This window comes from Oryctolagus cuniculus, chromosome 16 (assembly GCF_964237555.1).
Source record: "Oryctolagus cuniculus chromosome 16, mOryCun1.1, whole genome shotgun sequence".
NCBI classification, from domain to species: Eukaryota; Metazoa; Chordata; class Mammalia; order Lagomorpha; family Leporidae; genus Oryctolagus; species Oryctolagus cuniculus.
Genome location: NC_091447.1, coordinates 19394569 through 19413505, shown reverse-complemented (window position 1 = coordinate 19413505; position 18937 = coordinate 19394569). Strand labels below are relative to the sequence as shown.

Here is an 18937-nt window from a genome sequence, read left to right as displayed (position 1 = left end):
CAGAAACCCAGCAAGCATTCTGATAACCTTAGCGTCCCGATTCTCAACATCTGGATGTTAAGAAATGCTCTTAGCCCTTTGTTGCCAAGATTATATAAAATAACCTAAATTCTGTTAAGATCTGTGTTTGGACTGCAGTACATCAGTGACGGCAGGGCTAGACTGTACACAGGTGCTGGTGCACACCATCCTGGGGCGGGGCCAGCAGCTCCAGGTGACCTGAGACACTGCCTTAAGGCACAAAAATGAGCCTGAGCGCCAGCCAGGTGTGGGAGGGAGCTAGGATGTTTTCTAGAAGCAGGAGGCAAACTGAGTTTCCAAATCCAAAATTCATACAAGTCTCTCTGATTTGCCAAAACCTGTGGTTTTCCTTTTAATGCTGAGAGAGATCTTCAATCCTCTGGTTCACTCCCCAAATGCCCACAACAGCCAGGGTGAAGTCAGGAGCCAGGAACTCCATCCAGGTCTCTCAGGTGCATGCAGGGGCCCAAGCACTTGGGCCAACACTGCTGCCTCCCAGGACGCATTAGCAGCGAGGTGGCCCAGAAGCAGAGCTGGGACTTCCGCAGCATGCCGACGGGGACTGGGCGTCCTGAGCCGCGGCTTCCCCGGCTGCACCACGCCTGCCCGTGGTTCTCTTTGTGGAGAACTCTGTTGGGCATACTGGGGATATTTTTACAGGATGGCTCACTTAACTCTCTTCACAGAGGCAGCACAGCTCCAGGCAGAGGGAACAAACGGGCTTATTTTTCTTCCTGTCTCTACTTCAGGTGAAACTCTGCCTCAGGTAAACTTTGGAGAAACCAGTACTTTTTCAAAGTGACTGAGGCAATCCCTGTTAGCCATATAACCCACCTGTTCCATCCACAATTAACAAACGAGGCACCTTGAAGGGTCACCACTGGACTCCAGGCCAAAGCCTGCTCTCCAAACAGCTGCCATCCGGGAGCTAATTGCAACTGGACCCGTATGTTCCCCATGTGACAGCCATTCTGTGACTATCTAATGGGTGCTATTTTTGTCTTCTCCGTAGAATGTGAATGGCATAAAGTACCACGCTAAGAATGGTCACAGAACACAGATTCGTGTCCGCAAACCATTCAAATGTCGATGCGGGAAGAGTTACAAGACAGCTCAGGGCCTGCGGCACCACACAATCAACTTCCACCCCCCAGTGTCGGCCGAGATTATCAGGAAGATGCAGCAATAACCCGCTGGTTGTAACTGTGCCAAGAAATCCTCACCAGCAGTTGCTGATTTTGAAAACAGCCACCTTTTTTCAGGGGAAGCACTCAGCAACCCTTTAAAGAATTAAATGCATGCTTTAAACCTTTTCTGTAATTTTGGAATGATGTATCTTTGTAGCGTTAATGATTTTGTACATTTGCACATGGAATCATCTACCCACTTTCATTACTTTGATGTAAGGTGCTAAACAAACAAGCTCCAGGTTCTTCAGCACATTTCCCCCAAAACAAAATAAAACGGAGGGCATGTTGCATATTGTTCAGTTGTACTGCAGTGGTGTCGACTGGGGGGAGGAGGGGCTGGCACGTAGATTTTTTTTCCCCAAGATTGTAATGTGATTGAAGTTTTTCAACACATCAACTCACGTATGTTCAAAACCAAAACAATACCTTCATTATCAAGCTGGTTACCATGCCTTACATAATGCAGTTAGTATTTGTGAGTAGAAAGACTTTAGGTCATGGAAATATAAATAAGAATGTTTAACATATGCTAAAAATATTTTCATATTTAAATAACATACATAAAAGGTGTGCTTTGTGTTTTATATTATCTTGCAAATCCTTTTGCCCTTTCAAAGCTGAAAATCTTGCCATCTGACATACCAATAATTTTAGTGTTATAATATGGCATTTTTCTTTCTTATCAGATAGTCTGTTCAGTTCACTCATTAACACACATTCGAGTGCCTGCTGGGTGCGAGAGATTCAACTGATGCCTATTGTGATCTGCGGACCAAGATACCAGTTTAGTGAAATACTTTTCCCTGAAATCTGTTAGCGTGAACACTTTGAAATACGTAAGTGCAAATTTTGTGTGTGAAATGTAGTGACATCTTCATCTCCAGGTGAAGTTTTAAAGCACTTTGTAGTTCTCGATTGCCAACAGTTTACTGTTTATGTGTTGCCAATTCTTGCAACCCCTGCCCCGAACAAACCTGTGGGTTGCAAATCAGAATTCTAAGCACGTTGCAGAGGCGCGTTTCTGTTACGGCCCTGGTGCCTCTTCCTCACACTCACTGTGTCGAGACTTTCTTTCAAGGCACTTTTCCCATCACATTGTACGTGTCTGCATCCTCGTTGGAGATGTCTGTTTAGCTTTATAAAACATTTTGCTGAAATATGAAAATGAGCCTTACTGACAATTAAGTGCTTCTTGCAGCAGGTGGTCAAAGAAAAGAGTGACTAATATGACCTGTTAGAGTAACCTACATCTGGACCATTCCTGAAGTTTTTCTCACCGACAGTACCATCATGCCTTGAGTGTTTTCTCCCAAGTGCTATTCCTTAAGAGAGTTTACCAGTTGCCTACTTATGCAATAAAAATTGCTTGAGACAGCGAACCACCCACAAAACGGCTGAAAAGCAGTCTCGCCTTGCTTACCACTTTCTTCCCATGTTCCCATTGGACGGAAAGTTCTACACATCGCTGGGAAGCAGGGGTCCCTCCTCAGCTTTTCATTTTTGAGATGACATCTCTACTAACCAGATGAGTAAGCTTCTATATTCGTATGTTTTGAATCCCTCATAATGAGGGATTTTAAAGTATTTATAAAGACACTGCCCTCTAAAAATTTCCTCAAATTTCTAAGAGTGGTCTTGGTCCTGAACATAGTGCTATCCTGTTTGTTTAAAAGGGTGATCCAGACAGAGAAGCAACTAGTTGGTGCATAAGAAGGCCCTACTTGGCTGGTTCATATCTACCTATAATTGACCAAAAATAAAAAAAAATAAAAAAAGGTTTATAGGCCAGCAATTTTCTTTTAGCTTTGCTCCTTCTAGTGCAAAAACCTGCAGGCTGGATCAATAGTTCAAACAGCTAAACAGTCATAAAGTAGTCATTGTGCATGTTCAATTTCGTTCAATGATAAAACAAATTCCAATTTGTATTTCCTTATTCATTGTGACAGTATTACTAAACAGGTAAGGATGGGAATATTTTGTTATACCGTGTATAGTGAATGTATTGTACTGTGTCTGTGACAACTGTGCTTTAAATTATATTTTCGTATGTTTTGTTGGGGACAGAGCACATTAAGTTTGAAAGCAACAGAGGTTTTAGAACTGAAGGCAACTTAATCAAAATTCCTGTCAAGAAAAGCTGCTTATAAATGTAAACAAAATCACATTTAAAATAAACTGCCTCTGACCCAAAATATACATGGTTCTTTGTTTTCATTTGTGGCTATTATGCAAACCAGTGTTGGTTCACAGTAGGAACCAATATATCCACATTCAGTGCCTTTTTCTCTTAGCTTCCTATTGTTTTGCAACATTTAGAGGACTTTATTCCTTTATATATATATGTGTGTGTGTGTGTGTGTGTGTGTGTGTATTAAACTGCCTTACTTTTTTATCAATAACAAATTACCTATCAAAAGCTTGGAGCCAAAAACTATTTTTTAAAATAAATTCTACGTTACTAGGATGAATAGTCTCATTTCACTGATGACAGTACTGTCATACTGAAAGGGTACTTCAGGTCAGCACAGTGTGTATTACTAACTAACAACTCGGCGTGTGGAACAGCAAACCTCTCAGTGCTGTACAGCAAACAGGTCACTAGAGAAACAGGCTGAGTTTACCCACTGTATTTTTAATCATTTACTAAATGTTATTTATATTCTCACCAGGAAAATGTGAAAAAGATACTGATACACATTATGTGATTTTATGCCAACACCAATGTTATTTTATGCCAACACCAATGTTATATTAATAACAATAAAAACAATTATACTTACACATCTTGTTCCATTTTCCTGTTAAAATACAACTTCAAGATGATTTAAAAATCATTCAGATGATTGTCATAAAATTAGTAAAATACGCTTTCCAGTAATTCCTAAAACCAACATTTCATATATAAAAGGATATCTGCAAGTATGTCATCTCATTCCACATGCACTTCCACTTAAGACTGTCATTTCATGGGCTGCATTACAAAGAATTACTTCACAGAACTTATGATCAATGCTCTTTATTACATAATATTCAGTAGTCATGCTCAATCAACAAGGCCGACAAACTTGTAAATATTCTTCTAAATAATCTAGCTTACTAGTAACATTTTTCAGTGCAATAACATTAAAAGAATTCCTGTATTCTTTACTCATACAATTTTGCAAATGGGAATAAATATATAAACACACAAGAACTTGTTTTCTTAAAGCAGGTAAGATTAACAGAGGTTAAAATTAAGTTTATTGATAAGCCAAAGATTGACCCTGACACTAATATCACCAAACTTAAAGTAGCTCTTGGTCAGAAAAGTACAGCAGAGCGTATGTGGTCTCCCTAGTGGTCTATTACTTGAGGTGATTTTTTTTTCAATTTCTAAACTGTTAACTCATAATAAAATGTTTCTAATCAAAATTTAGAACATTCTGATCAAAATGAGTCTGAACATGCCTTTCAAACCCCTGCTGGTCGTAGTCGGGAGGGAACTGCTCGCTGCACATTGGGCACACTTTCCAGTGACTTTCAACATGCTCTTCAAATTTGCTCTGATCATAGTTGGGAGGGAACATTAATTCACAGAGGGGGCACTTCTTATGAACATCAAAGCTTGAAGAAAAAGGAAAATGAAAATTATATATAACAGTAATATATGACAAGGTTATACTTATTGTTAGCACATATTCATACTAAACAATCTACCATGAAAGTATCTATTCCAGAAACCACCCTGCTTGCAATAGATAATTGTGCTCCCCATTTGTAAAACCTCTAAATTCAGTTTTACTACATTAACAAAATCCTTTTCTTCATGGAAAAAACCCCAAATCCAACTGCATTATGTGAAACAAGTCTTAGTGCCGAAAACTCAGTCCCTAACTAAAAGCAGCACTCCTTGTGAAGCTGAGAGGAGGCCTGCAGCTCACAGTTCCCCTGCAGCGCCCCATGGCCTGACAGCTGCAAGTTTCCATGGTACACACTCTGCAATGGCTGCAGGCATCGGAATCAGCCAGAGGCCTGCTACACACACTTCTGGGCACTTTATCCGGACCTTCTGGTTCAGCTGATTGGGCCCTAAGGATTTGCAGCTTGTAACAAGGACCAGGGGGCTGGCACTGTGGCACAGCGGGCAAAGCTGCTGCCTAGAGTCCCAGCATCCCATATGGGAGCCGGTTCAAGACCCAGCTGCTCTACTTCCCATCCAGCTCTCTGCTATGGCCTGGGAAAGCAATAGAAGATGGCCTAAGTGCTTCGGCCCCTGCACCCATGTGGGGGACCCAGAAGATGCTCCTGGCTTCAGACTGGTGCAGCTCTGGCCTTTGTGGACAACTGGGGAGAGAACCAGTGGATGGAAGACTTCTCTCTCTGTCTCTGCCTCTCCCCCTCTCTGTAACTCTGACTTTCAAAATAAATAAATCAATCTTTAAAAAAAAAGGACCAAGAACCACACTTTGACAGCCATTAGCCTATATAAACTATTTAAATTCTACAAAGGAAAAAAAAAATTACCTGGAATCAAAACAAAAGCCCGCTGCGTGCCCACGTACATGCTGACTTGAAGGATCAGGAGCACTGGGCGTATTCTCATCTTCCTAGGCAAAGAACAATTTTGCAACTTTTGAGAAAAGTGAAACCAAACACAGATTCCTTAATTCAGTCCCTTAAGAAAGATTACAATTGAAGATACTTTCTATTATTTAGTTAAACTTTCACACAGACATGTTTGAAAATGAGTTTTACAGAGTATTTCTCTAGGCCAAACCAAGACTCTGACCATATGAAATACAGGAGCCCCCCACCTTATTCACAGGGGATATATTCCAAGATTTTTGGAAAACTGCTATGATTTTTCTTATACATACATACCAAGGATAAAATTTATAAAACAGGCAGAGAAAGAGATTAACCATACCTAATAATAAAGTGGAATGATTTTAATGTACTATAAAGAAGTGTACGTAAATGTCTAGTGTTCTAGAGGTGTCAAAGTATCTTTCGGTACCTTCACCTTTTCACTCAAGGAAGCACTTGGCAGCTTCTCTTTTGCATGTCTGGACTGCCAGAATCACTCCTGTGGCTCTTTAGGGCTGTTACTCAGTAAATAAGGGTTCCTTGAACACAAGCACTGCATTAGTGCAACAATCATGGGTCACACACAGTGTGGATATGATGGATAAGGTTTCATCACACTCTTCAGAACAGCATGCAAACTAAAACGTAGGAATCATTTCTGGAATCTTCAATATTTTCAAGCTTTGGCTAACAGAGTTATGAAACTATGGAAAGCAGGGGCCAGCTCCATGGCTCACTTGGTTAATCCTCCACCTGAGGCGCCGGCATCCCATGTGGGCTCTGGGTTCTAGTCCCGATTGCTCCTCTTCCAGTCCAGCTCTCTGCTGTGGCCCGGGAAGGCAGTGGAGGATGGCCCAAGTGCTTGAGCCCCTGCACCCGCATAGGAGACCAGGAGGAAGCTCCTGGCTCCTGGCTTCGGATTGGTGCAGCACCAGCCGTAGCGGCCATTTGGGAGGTGAACCAACAGAAGGAAGACCTTTCTCTCTCTCTCTCACTGTCTATAACTCTACCTGTCAAATGAAAAAAAATTTTTTTAAAAAAAAGACCTCTCTGTCTCTACCTCTCTAATTCTTTCAAAAAAAAAAAAAAAAAAAAAAAAAAAACACTATGAAAAGCAAAAACTTGGATAAGGACAGATGACTATAAAAAGTACTGAGTGGAAGCCGGCGCCGCGGCTCACTAGGCTAATCCTCCGCCTAGCGGGTTCTAGTCCCGGTCGGGGCGCCGGATTCTGTCCCGGTTGCCCCTCTTCCAGGCCAGCCCTCTGCTGTGGCCAGGGAGTGCAGTGGAGGATGGCCCAGGTGCTTGGGCCATGCACCCCATGGGAGACCAGGAAAAGCACCTAGCTCCTGGCTCCTGCCATCGGATCAGCGCGGTGCGCCGGCCGCAGCGCGCTGGCTGCGGCGGCCATTGGAGGGTGAACCAACGGCAAAGGAAGACCTTTCTCTCTGTCTCTCTCTCACTGTCCACTCTGCCTGTCAAAAAAAAAAAAAGTACTGAGTGGAATACTTTTCAAACCTCTATGTGTAAGTAACTGAGTTTTTATCATTCCATACACTGAGTGACGGCTTCCACAGACATCTTAAGGTTGCAGTTATTCCAATTATTCTCAGCTATAATTTGCAATAAAGTCCCTTTGACAGGATACCTCTACTACACAATCACAAATAAAACACATGTTAAAGCAAAGCAATGCACCAAACCACAAGCTTCAAAACCCTGTTGTAGAATAAAGCTCAAAATTGAATATCTGACTAACAGGTCGTCAAGTGAGACTTCTAAAAAGCTGGGGATCTGAGTTTTAATCAGAAAACAGGGATTTAGATTCCTGTACCTGCATTCTGGTGGGCAATTCTTAAGAAATCTGTACAAGTTACATCCACAGCCAAACAATCTCATTTAATGCCAAAGGCAGCCACATCATCAAAATTGGCCCTTTATTTTCGTCTCAGGGCAGTTATTAGCTACTTTCATGTCATGAAGTAACAGCACATGAGAACAGCAGGCAGTGATGAAAACCCTGATGATGGTGGGTGCTTGGGCTCACCCCAGAGCTGCTATTAATGCAGTAGTCATCTGGGTCATGGGCAGAGATACCAAAAGAGTATACCAAGTAATCCAACAACAAATCAAGATGGGTTTGATTTTGGGTGAGTGGGTGGGTGTCGGGGAGGGACTAAGGTATCACTGTCAATTTTCTCTTGAAAAAGAAGAGATGGGGCTGGTGCTGTGGCGTAGCAGGTTAACGCCCTGGCCTGCAGCGCTGGCATCTCATATGGTCACCAGTTCGAGTCCCAGCTGCTCCTCTTCTGATCCAGCTCTCTGCTATGGCCTAGGAAAGCACTTAAAGACAGCCTAAGTCCTTGGGCCCCTGCACCCACGTGGGAGACCTGGAAGAAACTCCTGGCTCTGAATCAGCCCATTTGTGGAGTGAACCAGCAGATGGAAGATCTTTTTCTCTCTGGTTCTACCTTGATCTGTAACTCTCTCAAATAAAGTAAATTTTAAGGGGGGGGGGGGGGGAGGATAGGCTTTAAAAGGAAAACAGGACTCAATACCTAATGGGGGAGGCGGGGAGGAGCCGGCACTGTGGCATAGCAGGTAGAGCAGCAGCCTGAAGTGCCGGCATCCCATATGGGCTCCGGTTTGAGTCCTGGCTGCTCTAGCTCTCTGCTATGGCCTGGGAATGCAGTGGAAGATGGCTCAAGTCCTTGAGCCCCTGCACCCATGTGGGAGACCCGGAAGAAGCTCCTGACTCCTGGCTTCAGAAAATCGCAGCTCCAGCCATAGCAGTCAATTGGGGAGTAAACCAGCGGATGAAGACCTCCCTCTCTCTCTTTGTAACTCTTTCATATAAATAAATAAATCTTTAAAAAAAAAAAAAAACCTAATGGGGGACTGAGAAGTTGGGAGATAACACAGAACTCCTTGACACATTTCAAAGATGAACTCTTCAAGTACTTAAAATCCAGACAGCTTTTCAGTGTGTGGATACGGGACAGAAGCTGTCACAGTGCTCACAGCTGACTCGAGAGCTCAGCACTGGGTGTGACACAAGACAATCTGATTCCGTACCAGGTTACCCAAACTCCCAGACTACGCCTTCCAGCAACAATGTCTGAAATACTCAAAATGACAAATTATGTAACAGTGATAATGATCAAAATTTTCCTATTCAAAAATTTTTAAATTTTGAAATACTGAATAATGAGAAAAAATTAAAAAGCCAGGTCTTGATAAAATTATACTTTTAAGAATTTTGGATAGCCGAAACTTAAAATAGAATTAAAATGTTCCTTAGAGGCCAAAGACATAATGAAATAAAAAAATCTCCAAGTTTCCTTATATCAGCTTCTGCTTCCATGAACTTGCTAAAAGTAGAGTTTGCTACAGGCTAAAATGCCAGACTCAAACAACCAATTAGATAATGTTCATTAAGTACTTGGAGCAGGGGAAACAGTAAAAATTTATGCTTGCTAAGCCACATACAACTTGGCAGTGATAGTCCTATTATTTGTTAGGTTCTACCACCTATTACCTAGTAAAAGGGAAAAGAAACTCAAGTAGAATTATATATGTTATGAAAAATAAATGATCATGAAATCACCTAATCAGAATAGTTCAAATCCATAAAACATGCAATAAATCCTTTAAATAGCCCATTTATATAATAAAGTCTCTCATGATACTATTATGTCAAATGATCTAGCAAATCTTCAAGAATACATTTACAGGCCCTGTGTTGTAGCATAACTGGTTAAGCCACAACCAGCAATGCAGGCATCTCATATGTGTGCCAGTTCAAGTCCTGGCTGCTCTATTTCTGATCCAGCTCCCTGCTAATATGCCTGAGAAAGTAGCAGAGGGTGGCCCAAGTCCTTGGGCCCCTGTACTCACGTGGGAGACTTAGATGAAGCTCCTGGCTTTGGCCTGGCCCCACCCTAGCCATTGCGGCCATTTGGGGAGTGGACCAGCAGATGGAAGATCTCTCTCTTCCCCTCTAACTCTGCCTTTTAAAAAAGAATTTTTAAAAAAAATACATTTATTCTATTTAACTCATAAAGCGTGGTCAGTTTCCAAAACCACAGATTTAAAACAAATTAGATTGGGAAGTGAGGCTTTTTTAAGAAAGGCAGGACAAGAACTCAAATATCCAGGGAGTATTCAGCAGTAGATCACAGTTATACACCTTAAAAGAACATGACATCACTGAATGTTACTTTTATTCATGGTATTTTAATTCCTTCAAAGACCTAAACCCCTTTTAGTCGTGTACCTTTATGCCTATCAATATAATACTGTTTATATTACAAATGGCTTTAAAACAAAGATAACAATATAAAGCTCTACCTGAGGGGCTGGCACTGTGGCACAGTGGGTTAAAGCCCTGGCCTGCAGTGCAAGCATCCCATATGCGCACCAGTTCGAGTCCCAGCTGTTCCACTTCCCATCCAGCTCCCTGCTAATGCATCTGGGAAAGCAGTGGAAGATGGTCCAAGTCCTTGGACCCCTACACCGGCATGGGAGACCAGGAAGAAGCTCCCGACTCCTGGTTTCGCATTAGGTCAGCTCTGGCGGTTGCAGCCATTTGGGGAGTGAACCAGCAGATGGAACACCTCTATCTCTACCTCTTTCAAATAAATAAATCTTAAAAAAGAAAAAAATACAGCTCTACCTGAAGCCTAAGATCTTCTGATATGCTTAACTCAAAATATCCTCTATGCTAAAATATGTTTCTTTTCTTATATTAAAGTATATAACCAGCTTGGACATTTGAAATACTATTAAAATAGGTTAACCTCTCAGACAATAAAATAGGGTTAGATCACAAAATTTCAAATGCAATCATGATTATATGGTACTTCCTCAAAGAATTAAAAATGGAATTACCATATGATCCAGCAATTCCACTTATGAGTAGATATCCAAAAACACTGACAGCAGGGACTTGAACAGATATTTGCACACAAATGTTCAAAGCTGCACTATTCACCATAGCCACAAGTCTATCGATGGATGTACGGATAAATAAAATGGGGCACATATCTATAAAATGGAGTATTTTTTAGCCTTATTCAAAAGGACGGAATTTCTAGCACATGCTTACATCATAAAGCTTGAAGATATTATGCTAAGGGGAAACAAACCAATCACAAAAAGGCAAATGCTGTTTCCATGAGGTTACCTCGAGCAGTCACATTCAGAGTGCCTGAGAAGGAAGGTTCTGGGCGACAAGGGTGAGAGTTGCTTAATGGATAAAAGGTTCCAGTTTTGCAAGATGCAAAGAGTTTCTGGAGACTGGTCACACAACAATATGAATACGCTTAATACTACAGAACTGAACGTTTTAAAAGTTAAGATGGTAAGTTTTATATGTATTCTACCACAAATTTTAAAAATGCTATCATGACCAAATTCTGGCAATGGATATTCTGGGTTAACGACACCATCTAAATCATTAGTATACTGACTGTAGACTATTCAAGATTTCCAAAATTCTAGTTGTCATTACACATTTGCTAGGAATTATCAATTAAAATATTTTGGAATTATTCAGAAATTATTAACAAATGTCAAGGAAGAAAGAGGTTCATCACTTAAAACTTTTACTAAGTTGGGAATTATTATTTTATTTTGAGAGCATTCATTGTTCAAGAACTTCAATATCTGCTAAGGCCAAAGCCAACACTCCAGAGTCCCTTTTTTCCTGCCTCACTGCTCGACTCCCCTCACCTTCTCCTGCCCTCAGCCTGGGACTTACAGCATTTGCTCCCTGGTTCTCAGTCCTTCAGACCCAGACTCAACTACACCACTGGCTTTCCTGGGTCTCTAGCTTGCAGACAGCAGATCATGGGATTTCTCAGCCATCGTAATCACAAACATCTAGATTAATGTTCCATCAAATATCCAGGTTCCAGAATAACATCTCCAGGATAATGGATTAGGGATTCCTAGTGCATTTTCCTCCAACAAAGAGCCAAAACAATGAAAAAATAGCTATGTCACTAGAGTGTCTGACACAGAGCATCAGAGTGTAGTAGGGATGTGGTAGACTTTGTACAGCAACATACACAATAGCCTTAAAAAGAAGGGAACTAAATACAAACATCTGCCATTCCATCTTTTTCTTTTACTTTAGAGATGTATTTATTTATTTGAAAGAGAGATCTTCCATCTGCTGGCTCACTCCCCAAAAGGCTGCAATGGCAAGGATGAAGCCAAGAGCTTCATCCAGGTCTCCCACATGGGTGGCAGACCCCCAAGTATTTGAGTCATTTTCCACTGTTTTCCCAGGAATATCAGTAGAGAGTTGGATTGGACGTGGAGCTGGCACCTATATGGGATGTTGGCACTGCAGGTGGAGGCTTAACCCTTTATGCCACAACACCAGCCCTACATTCCATGTCTTGAAATCAGCCCTGAGCCAAGAGGCTCAGAGTAAAGACTGAAAAACCCCACTAAACATTTACCACTGGAGAACCTTGCAGCCCTGAGGCCCTGAGCCCCGTTTGGGGAGCTGCTGGGTTATAATACCAGTACACCACCCTGGTGAAAACAGCATGGCCCCAATTTTATCCTCCCCTACCCAGGCTCCTGCTCCACGGAGCCACCTTTTCCAGCCTGCCCAGGATGCAATCCCACAACTCGCCTTGCGTAGCTCAGCCAACTGGAGCTCCTGGGAAACAGTCAGGTGGCTCCACTACTCTCCTGCAGCCCCACCAAGCAGTTCAGCAACCTCTTCTCAGAAGCTCCGCCATTCAGGGCCCTGAAAAGCAGACTCAAGCCTGGCTCATCTACCTTCGACCCAGAAAGCAACTGGGCATACCTCCTGCAGAAGATCGACCATGGAGGCCCCAAAACGTCAATCCTGCAGCCCTCGGACACACTGACAGGCATCCCACCTTGCTCCTGGACAAATAGTGCCATAGCTAGCTGGCACTGGTTGGGGTGGCCACTCCTTTGCAGGGGATTAATAAATGTACCGCACCACCAGCTAGGCACACTATGCTAAGCTGCCAACAAACTCACACTGCCTAAAGGAGCTGCATCCCAGCTAACAGCTCAATGCTACAATCCCTGTAGCCCGGGCACTTGCAGACACTGTCAATATAGATTACAGCTGAAGAAGCTACACAGATACTACACTGAACCACCCACATGGAACAAAGTCAACGCAGCATATGCAACAAACACCCTAGGCACCATCTTTAAATAAAAAGCCACCCTATAGAACTGGTAAAAGCAAGTGGCATACCAGATGTGTAAATAACAGAAGGACATAAGCAATAAAAAAAAAGTTACTATAATGCCTTCAAAGGAACCCAACAACTCTCTAGCAATGCACCCCAAAGAAAAGGAAACTGATGAATTGCCTAACAAAGAATTCAGAAGAATGATTTTAAAGAAGCTTAGTAAGATATAAGAAAGTGTAGACAAACAATCCAACCTAATTAGGAAAACAATTCATGATACGAATGAGAAATTCAGCAAAGAGGTTAAAAAGGAACCAATCTGAAATCTTAGAGCTGAAAACTCAATAAATGGAAATTTAAAATACAACTGATCGTCTCAATAGAATTTGTCAGGCAGAAAAAATAATTGGACCTTTAAGATATTTCTTTGGAAGCAACCCATATTTAAAAAGAAGAAAATTTGGGGCTGGCATTGTGACACAGTGGGTAAAGCTGCCTCCTGGAATACTGGCATGCCATATGGGTGCCAATCTGTATCCCAGCTGCTCTACTTCCAACCCAACTCCCTGCTAATAAGGCCTGGGAAAAGCAGTGGAAGATGGCCCAAGTGCTAGCCATTGCAGCCATCTGGGAAGTGAACCAACAGACCGAAGCTCGCTCTCTATCTCTTCCTCCCTCTCTGTAACTCTTTCAAAATAAATAAATAAATCTTTAGAAGCACGGAGGGCAGCACTCTCGTGTAGTGAGTAGAGCCACCACCTGCAGCGCCGGCAACCCACATGGCCACTGGTTCGAGTTCCTGCTGCTGCTCCACTTCTGATCCAGCTCCCTGCTAATGTGTCTAGGAAGGCAGCAGAAGACAGCCCAAGTGCTTCCACACATGGAAGACCTGGAAGAAACTCCTGGCTCCAGATCATCCCAGCTCCGGCCACTGAGGCCATTTGGGGAGTAAACATGAAGATAGCAGCTCTCTCTTAACTCTGCCTTTTAAAAAGGTAATTTCTTCCTACCTAATCAAGAGATTTATACATTATTAAGATTTAAGAAAGAAAAAGCCTAGCAGTTCCCAAAGTCTGATGTAATAACAAAAATATCTCATTAATCCTGGAATTTTCAAAAAGAATATTCTCTATTTTAAAAAAGAAGAAAAAAGTCTTTGAGACTTAGAAGACACTATTAAGTGAGCAAACATTCACACTTTGAGTGTTCAAGGAGAACAGAAGTGGAAAGGCACATAAAAGGAATTCAACTAAGTAACTGCTGAAAACTTTCCAAATTTAGGAAATGATAATGACATCCAAGACAAGGAAGTTCTCAAAGGTTTCCTAATAGATTTGATCAAAAAATATCCTGAAACGTTAAGTGTCCAAAGTACAAGACAGAATACCTAGAAAGGCAGGAGAAAAGTGCCCATTTAGAAGAGAAACCTCATTAGACCTCTCGGCAGAAACCTCACAGGCCAGAAGAGAATGAAATGACACAAAGTCCTAGGGGGAAAAAGACTGCCAACTAAGAACACTGAGACCCAGCAAAGCCATCCTTCAGAAATATCACTTTCCATGACAAGAAAAACCTGAGGGAATTAATCACCATCAGTCATGTCCTACAAGAAATGTTAAAGGGATTCTTAACCCTAGCAGCAAAATAGCTACTACCATCATGATGCAAAGTATAAAATTCAGGTCAAGCAGATACACAAAGAATAAGAACTATACAGGAAAACATCAAACCACAAAGATGAACGACAGGAAGAGAAGATACACAAAATAACCAGAAAAAAAGTTAAAAGAATGACAATAATAATTCTTTACTTACCAATAATAACCGTGAATGTAAATGGATTACATTCCTCAATTAAAAATACAGACTGGCTGAATGGATTTAAAGGAAAAAACCAAACTACAGCCTACAGGAAATTCACTTCATCAGTAAAAACACATACAGACTGAAAGCAAAGTGACAGAAAAAGATATACCATGCAAATTAACATGAAAAGCAAGCAGGCATACGCCTATATCAGATAAAATAGATTACCATACAATGATAAAGGTTTCAATTCAACAAGAGGAAATATTGCCAGATAATAAGCAATAAATTCAACAACAGGAAATAAATATGTACGTGGGGTCAGCATTGCAGCATACCAGCTTAAGCTGTCGCTTCCAACACTGGCATCCCATATCAGAGTGCCAGTTCAAGTCTCTCTTCAGGAGATACTATTAAGCTTTGCCAGATATTCACTTCTAGTAACGCATCAGTCCATGAAAGAATAATACTGAATATGGTTAACCTTGAAAACATTATGCTAAGTGAAGGCAGCCAGTCACAAAAGTCTACATATTATATCATCTGATTTTTATGAGTGGAAGTCTATAATAGGCCAAAATATAAAGAAAGAAAATAGATTAAGGGTATCTTGGACTGGAGAGATAGAAGGGAGAGGTGACTGTTAAAGGGTACTGGGTTTCTTTAGGTAGTGAGGAAAACATTCTAAAATTGGTGTGGGTGATAGTAAATATATTAAAAACCATTAAATTGTACTACTTCAAATGACAAGTAAATTACATCTCAATTAAGTTGTCAACAAAAATTAACTACTTTAAGATGACCTAGGGGGTCCGGCGCTGTGATATAGCAGGTAAAGTCACTGCCTACAGTACCCGCATACCATATGGGCACTGGTTCAAGTGCTCCACTTCCCATCCAGCTCTCTGCTAAAGCCTGGGAAAGCGGAAGATGGTCTAAGTTCATGGGCCCCTGCACCTGTGTGGGAGACCAGGAAGAAGCTCCTGGCTTTGAATGGGCATAGCTCCAGCTGTTGCGACCATCTGGGGAGTGAACCAGTGAATGGAAGCTCACTCTCTCGCTCACTCTCTCTTTCTGCCTCTCCTTCTCTTTCTGTGTAACTCTGCCTTTCAAATAAATAAATAAATTTAAAAAAAAAAAAAAAAGAGGATGACCTAAATTTTAAAGTTTATTAGGCAAAAAATAGAAGCAAAAGCATTTCTTTAAACTAAACCATTAATCACAAACATTTAAACAGCCCTTACTATATGAAGGAGTATATGTTATAGAAAAGGGAAAATTCAGCATTAAGAGATGCGAATTAGGCATATAGGACCAATTAGAAATAATTATGTAGAAAAGTATTTCAAGAAAAAAATCACAGGATTCATTTAACCCTTTGATGATGTCCAATTATCATTTTTCTTGCTGTTTATGCTTTTGATGTAGTATCTAAGAAATCTCCAATCACAAAGATTCATCTCTATGTCTTCTTGAGTTTTACAGTTTTAGCTCTTACACTGAGGTTCAAATGCGATTGGTTTTTGTAGACAGTGGGGGTAGCAGTTTAAATTTGTTCTCTCACCAAAACGGGTGTGCACCATTTGTTGCAAAGGCTATTCTTTTTTCAATGAAGTGTCCTGGCATTCTTTTTTAATTAATTAATTTATTTTTTTTTTTTGACAGGCAGAGTGGACAGTGAGAGAGAGAGACAGAGAGAAAGGTCTTCCTTTTGCCGTTGGTTCACCCTCCAATGGCCGCCGCGGCCAGCGCGCTGTGGCCGGCACACCGCGCTGATCCGATGGCAGGAGCCAGGTACTTATCCTGGTCTCTCAAGGGGTGCAGGGCCCAAGCACTTGGGCCATCCTCCACTGCACTCCCTGGCCACAGCAGAGAGCTGGCCTGGAAGAGGGGCAACCGGGACAGAATCCGGCACCCCGACCGGGACTAGAACCCGGTGTGCCAGCGCCGCAAGGCGGAGGATTAACCTAGTAAGCTGCAGCGCCGGCCAATAAAAACTATTAAACATTATTCTCTACCATCAGATACTTTAGCTTACTGAAAAAATAAGCTGACTAAAGATACTGCTGAATCATCCTTGCTATATTTTCAGGTCATGTACTATTTGTAAATGACTAATGGAGATGTTTCTTTTTATTTTTCTTTTTTTTAAGATTTTATTTATTTGAGATGTAGAGTTACAGAGAGAGGGAGAGAGAGATAAAAGTCTTCCATCTGCTGGTTCATTCCCCCAGATGGCTACAATGGCTGGAGCTGAGTTGATCCAAAGCCAGGAACCAGGTGCTTTTTCCAGGTCTCCCATGTGGATTCAAGGCCTGAGCCCTTGGGCCATCTTCCACTGCTTTCCCAAGCCAAAAGCAGAGAGCTGGATTAGAAGAGAAGTAGCCAGGACTTCACCTGGCACCCATATGGGATGCCAGTGCTGTAGGCAGAGTCTTAGCCTACTACGCCACAGCAGCAGGCCCAGAGATGTTTCTAACAAGATACTGGAATGCTAGCACATCAGTTAAATAACAATGACTCAGGACAGTTGATTTTTTGTTTTTGTTTTTGTTTTTGACAGGCAGAGTGGACAGTGAGAGAGAGAGACAGAGAGAAAGGTCTTCCTTTGCCGTTGGTTCACCCTCCAATGGCCACCGCGGCCAGCGTGCTGTGGCCAGCGCACCGCGCTGATCCAATGGCAGGAGCCAGGTGCTTCTCCTGGTCTCCCATGGGGTGCAGGGCCCAAGCACTTGGGCCATCTTCCACTGCACTCCCTGGCCACAGCAGAGAGCTGGCCTGGAAGAGGGGCAACCGAGACAGAATCCGGCGCCCCAACCGGGACTAGAACCCGGTATGCAGGCGCCGCAAGGCGGAGGATTAGCCTAGTGAGCCGCGGCGCCGGCCATCCTGGCATTCTTGATAAAAATGAATTGACTCTAAGCATATGCTACTTTTGTAAACAGCAAGCACATTAAAATTAAACTTTTAAAATTAGACAACAAATGAAAAATGACAATACTTCAGAAAGGCAAACAAATGATGCTATGTGACAAATGCAAACAAACCCTGATTCTTTCAAACAGTGGGTTTCAACAATTTTGGAGTCACAGACCCTTTGAGAAGTCACAAACCCTTCTGAGAATGAAAGCTAAAAACTCATGAGAAAAACAAAATGTGTATTGGCAAAAATTGTCTTCAGTTTGGGGGTTCAGAGTGAAGTTATTCATGAGGAAAGCTACAAACTGCAGCAACAGAATGTGTGAGTCTCATTCAGAGGGAGGGCAAGAAACAAAGGTGAGAAGGAAACAATGAAGAAATGCATGAAATAAAATTGAAAGTGAGATGTGCATTAAGGGAAGAAAAGTCATCCACCCTTGAATGATGGGGTTAGGAAGTTTAGACCAGAGCATACCAAACTTAACTGAGCATATGATCATCTCAGTATTTTGTTAAACACAGTCAATTCTCAGTCTGGAGTGCAGCAGGAGGTTCTGCATTTCCAACAAAATCCTAAAAGATAATACTACTGCTCACATACACACCAATTTTTTTGAGTAGCAAGGATTGAGGCTCCTGGTTCTAAAAACTGGATACAAAAGTGCCTGCACACTATAGCAAATGGAGCACTATGAGATGAATTTTAATTGTCTAGTGATATTAAATATTCATAAATAGTCAATGGTTTTCAGATACAACATGAATAACTAGTTCAAGAGAGCTCACAGGTTCAACTTTAAATGATGCTACTTTCCTTTCAATGATATCCAACTTTGAGAAGTTGGGTTTTTGGCTGTTGCTATGATATATGAGGGTCCTCCAAAACGTTCGTGGAAAAATGAAATTAGAAGACAATGTGGGGGCCGGCGCCGCAGCTCACTAGGCTAATCCTCCGCCTTGCGGCGCCGGCACACCGGGTTCTAGTCCCGGTCGGGGCGCCGGATTCTGTCCCGGTTGCCCCTCTTCCAGGCCAGCTCTCTGCTGTGGCCAGGGAGTAGTGGAGGATGGCCCAAGTGCTTGGGCCCTGCACCCCATGGGAGACCAGGAGAAGTACCTGGCTCCTGCCATCGGATCAGCGCGGTGCACCGGCCACAGCACGCCGGCCACTGGAGGGTGAACCAATGGCAAAAGGAAGACCTTTCTGTCTCTCTCTGTCTACTCGGTCAAAAAAAATAAAAAAAT

The 18937-nt window shown here is 42.2% G+C and overlaps 2 protein-coding genes across 6 annotated transcripts in view; one reads left to right on the top strand and one right to left on the bottom strand.

The window, feature by feature from the left end:
- JAZF1 (JAZF zinc finger 1) overlaps nucleotides 1-3403 on the top strand; it is a 335261-nt gene extending 331858 nt beyond the window's left edge. For all 3 annotated transcript variants that reach the window (XM_051853259.2, XM_070059687.1, XM_070059686.1), the window contains one exon: nucleotides 1034-3403. In XM_051853259.2, the coding sequence (XP_051709219.1) occupies nucleotides 1034-1210 (177 nt within the window). In that variant the 3' untranslated portion in view covers nucleotides 1211-3403. The remainder of the gene's footprint in view (nucleotides 1-1033) is intronic.
- An 808-nt stretch (nucleotides 3404-4211) lies between these two features.
- Nucleotides 4212-18937, bottom strand: part of TAX1BP1 (Tax1 binding protein 1) — a 90602-nt gene continuing 75876 nt past the window's right edge. For all 3 annotated transcript variants that reach the window (XM_051853244.2, XM_008261562.4, XM_051853246.2), the window contains 2 exons: nucleotides 5715-5797; nucleotides 4212-4814 (listed from right to left, as the gene is read on the bottom strand). In XM_051853244.2, the coding sequence (XP_051709204.2) occupies nucleotides 4613-4814; nucleotides 5715-5797 (285 nt within the window). In that variant the 3' untranslated portion in view covers nucleotides 4212-4612. The remainder of the gene's footprint in view (nucleotides 4815-5714; nucleotides 5798-18937) is intronic.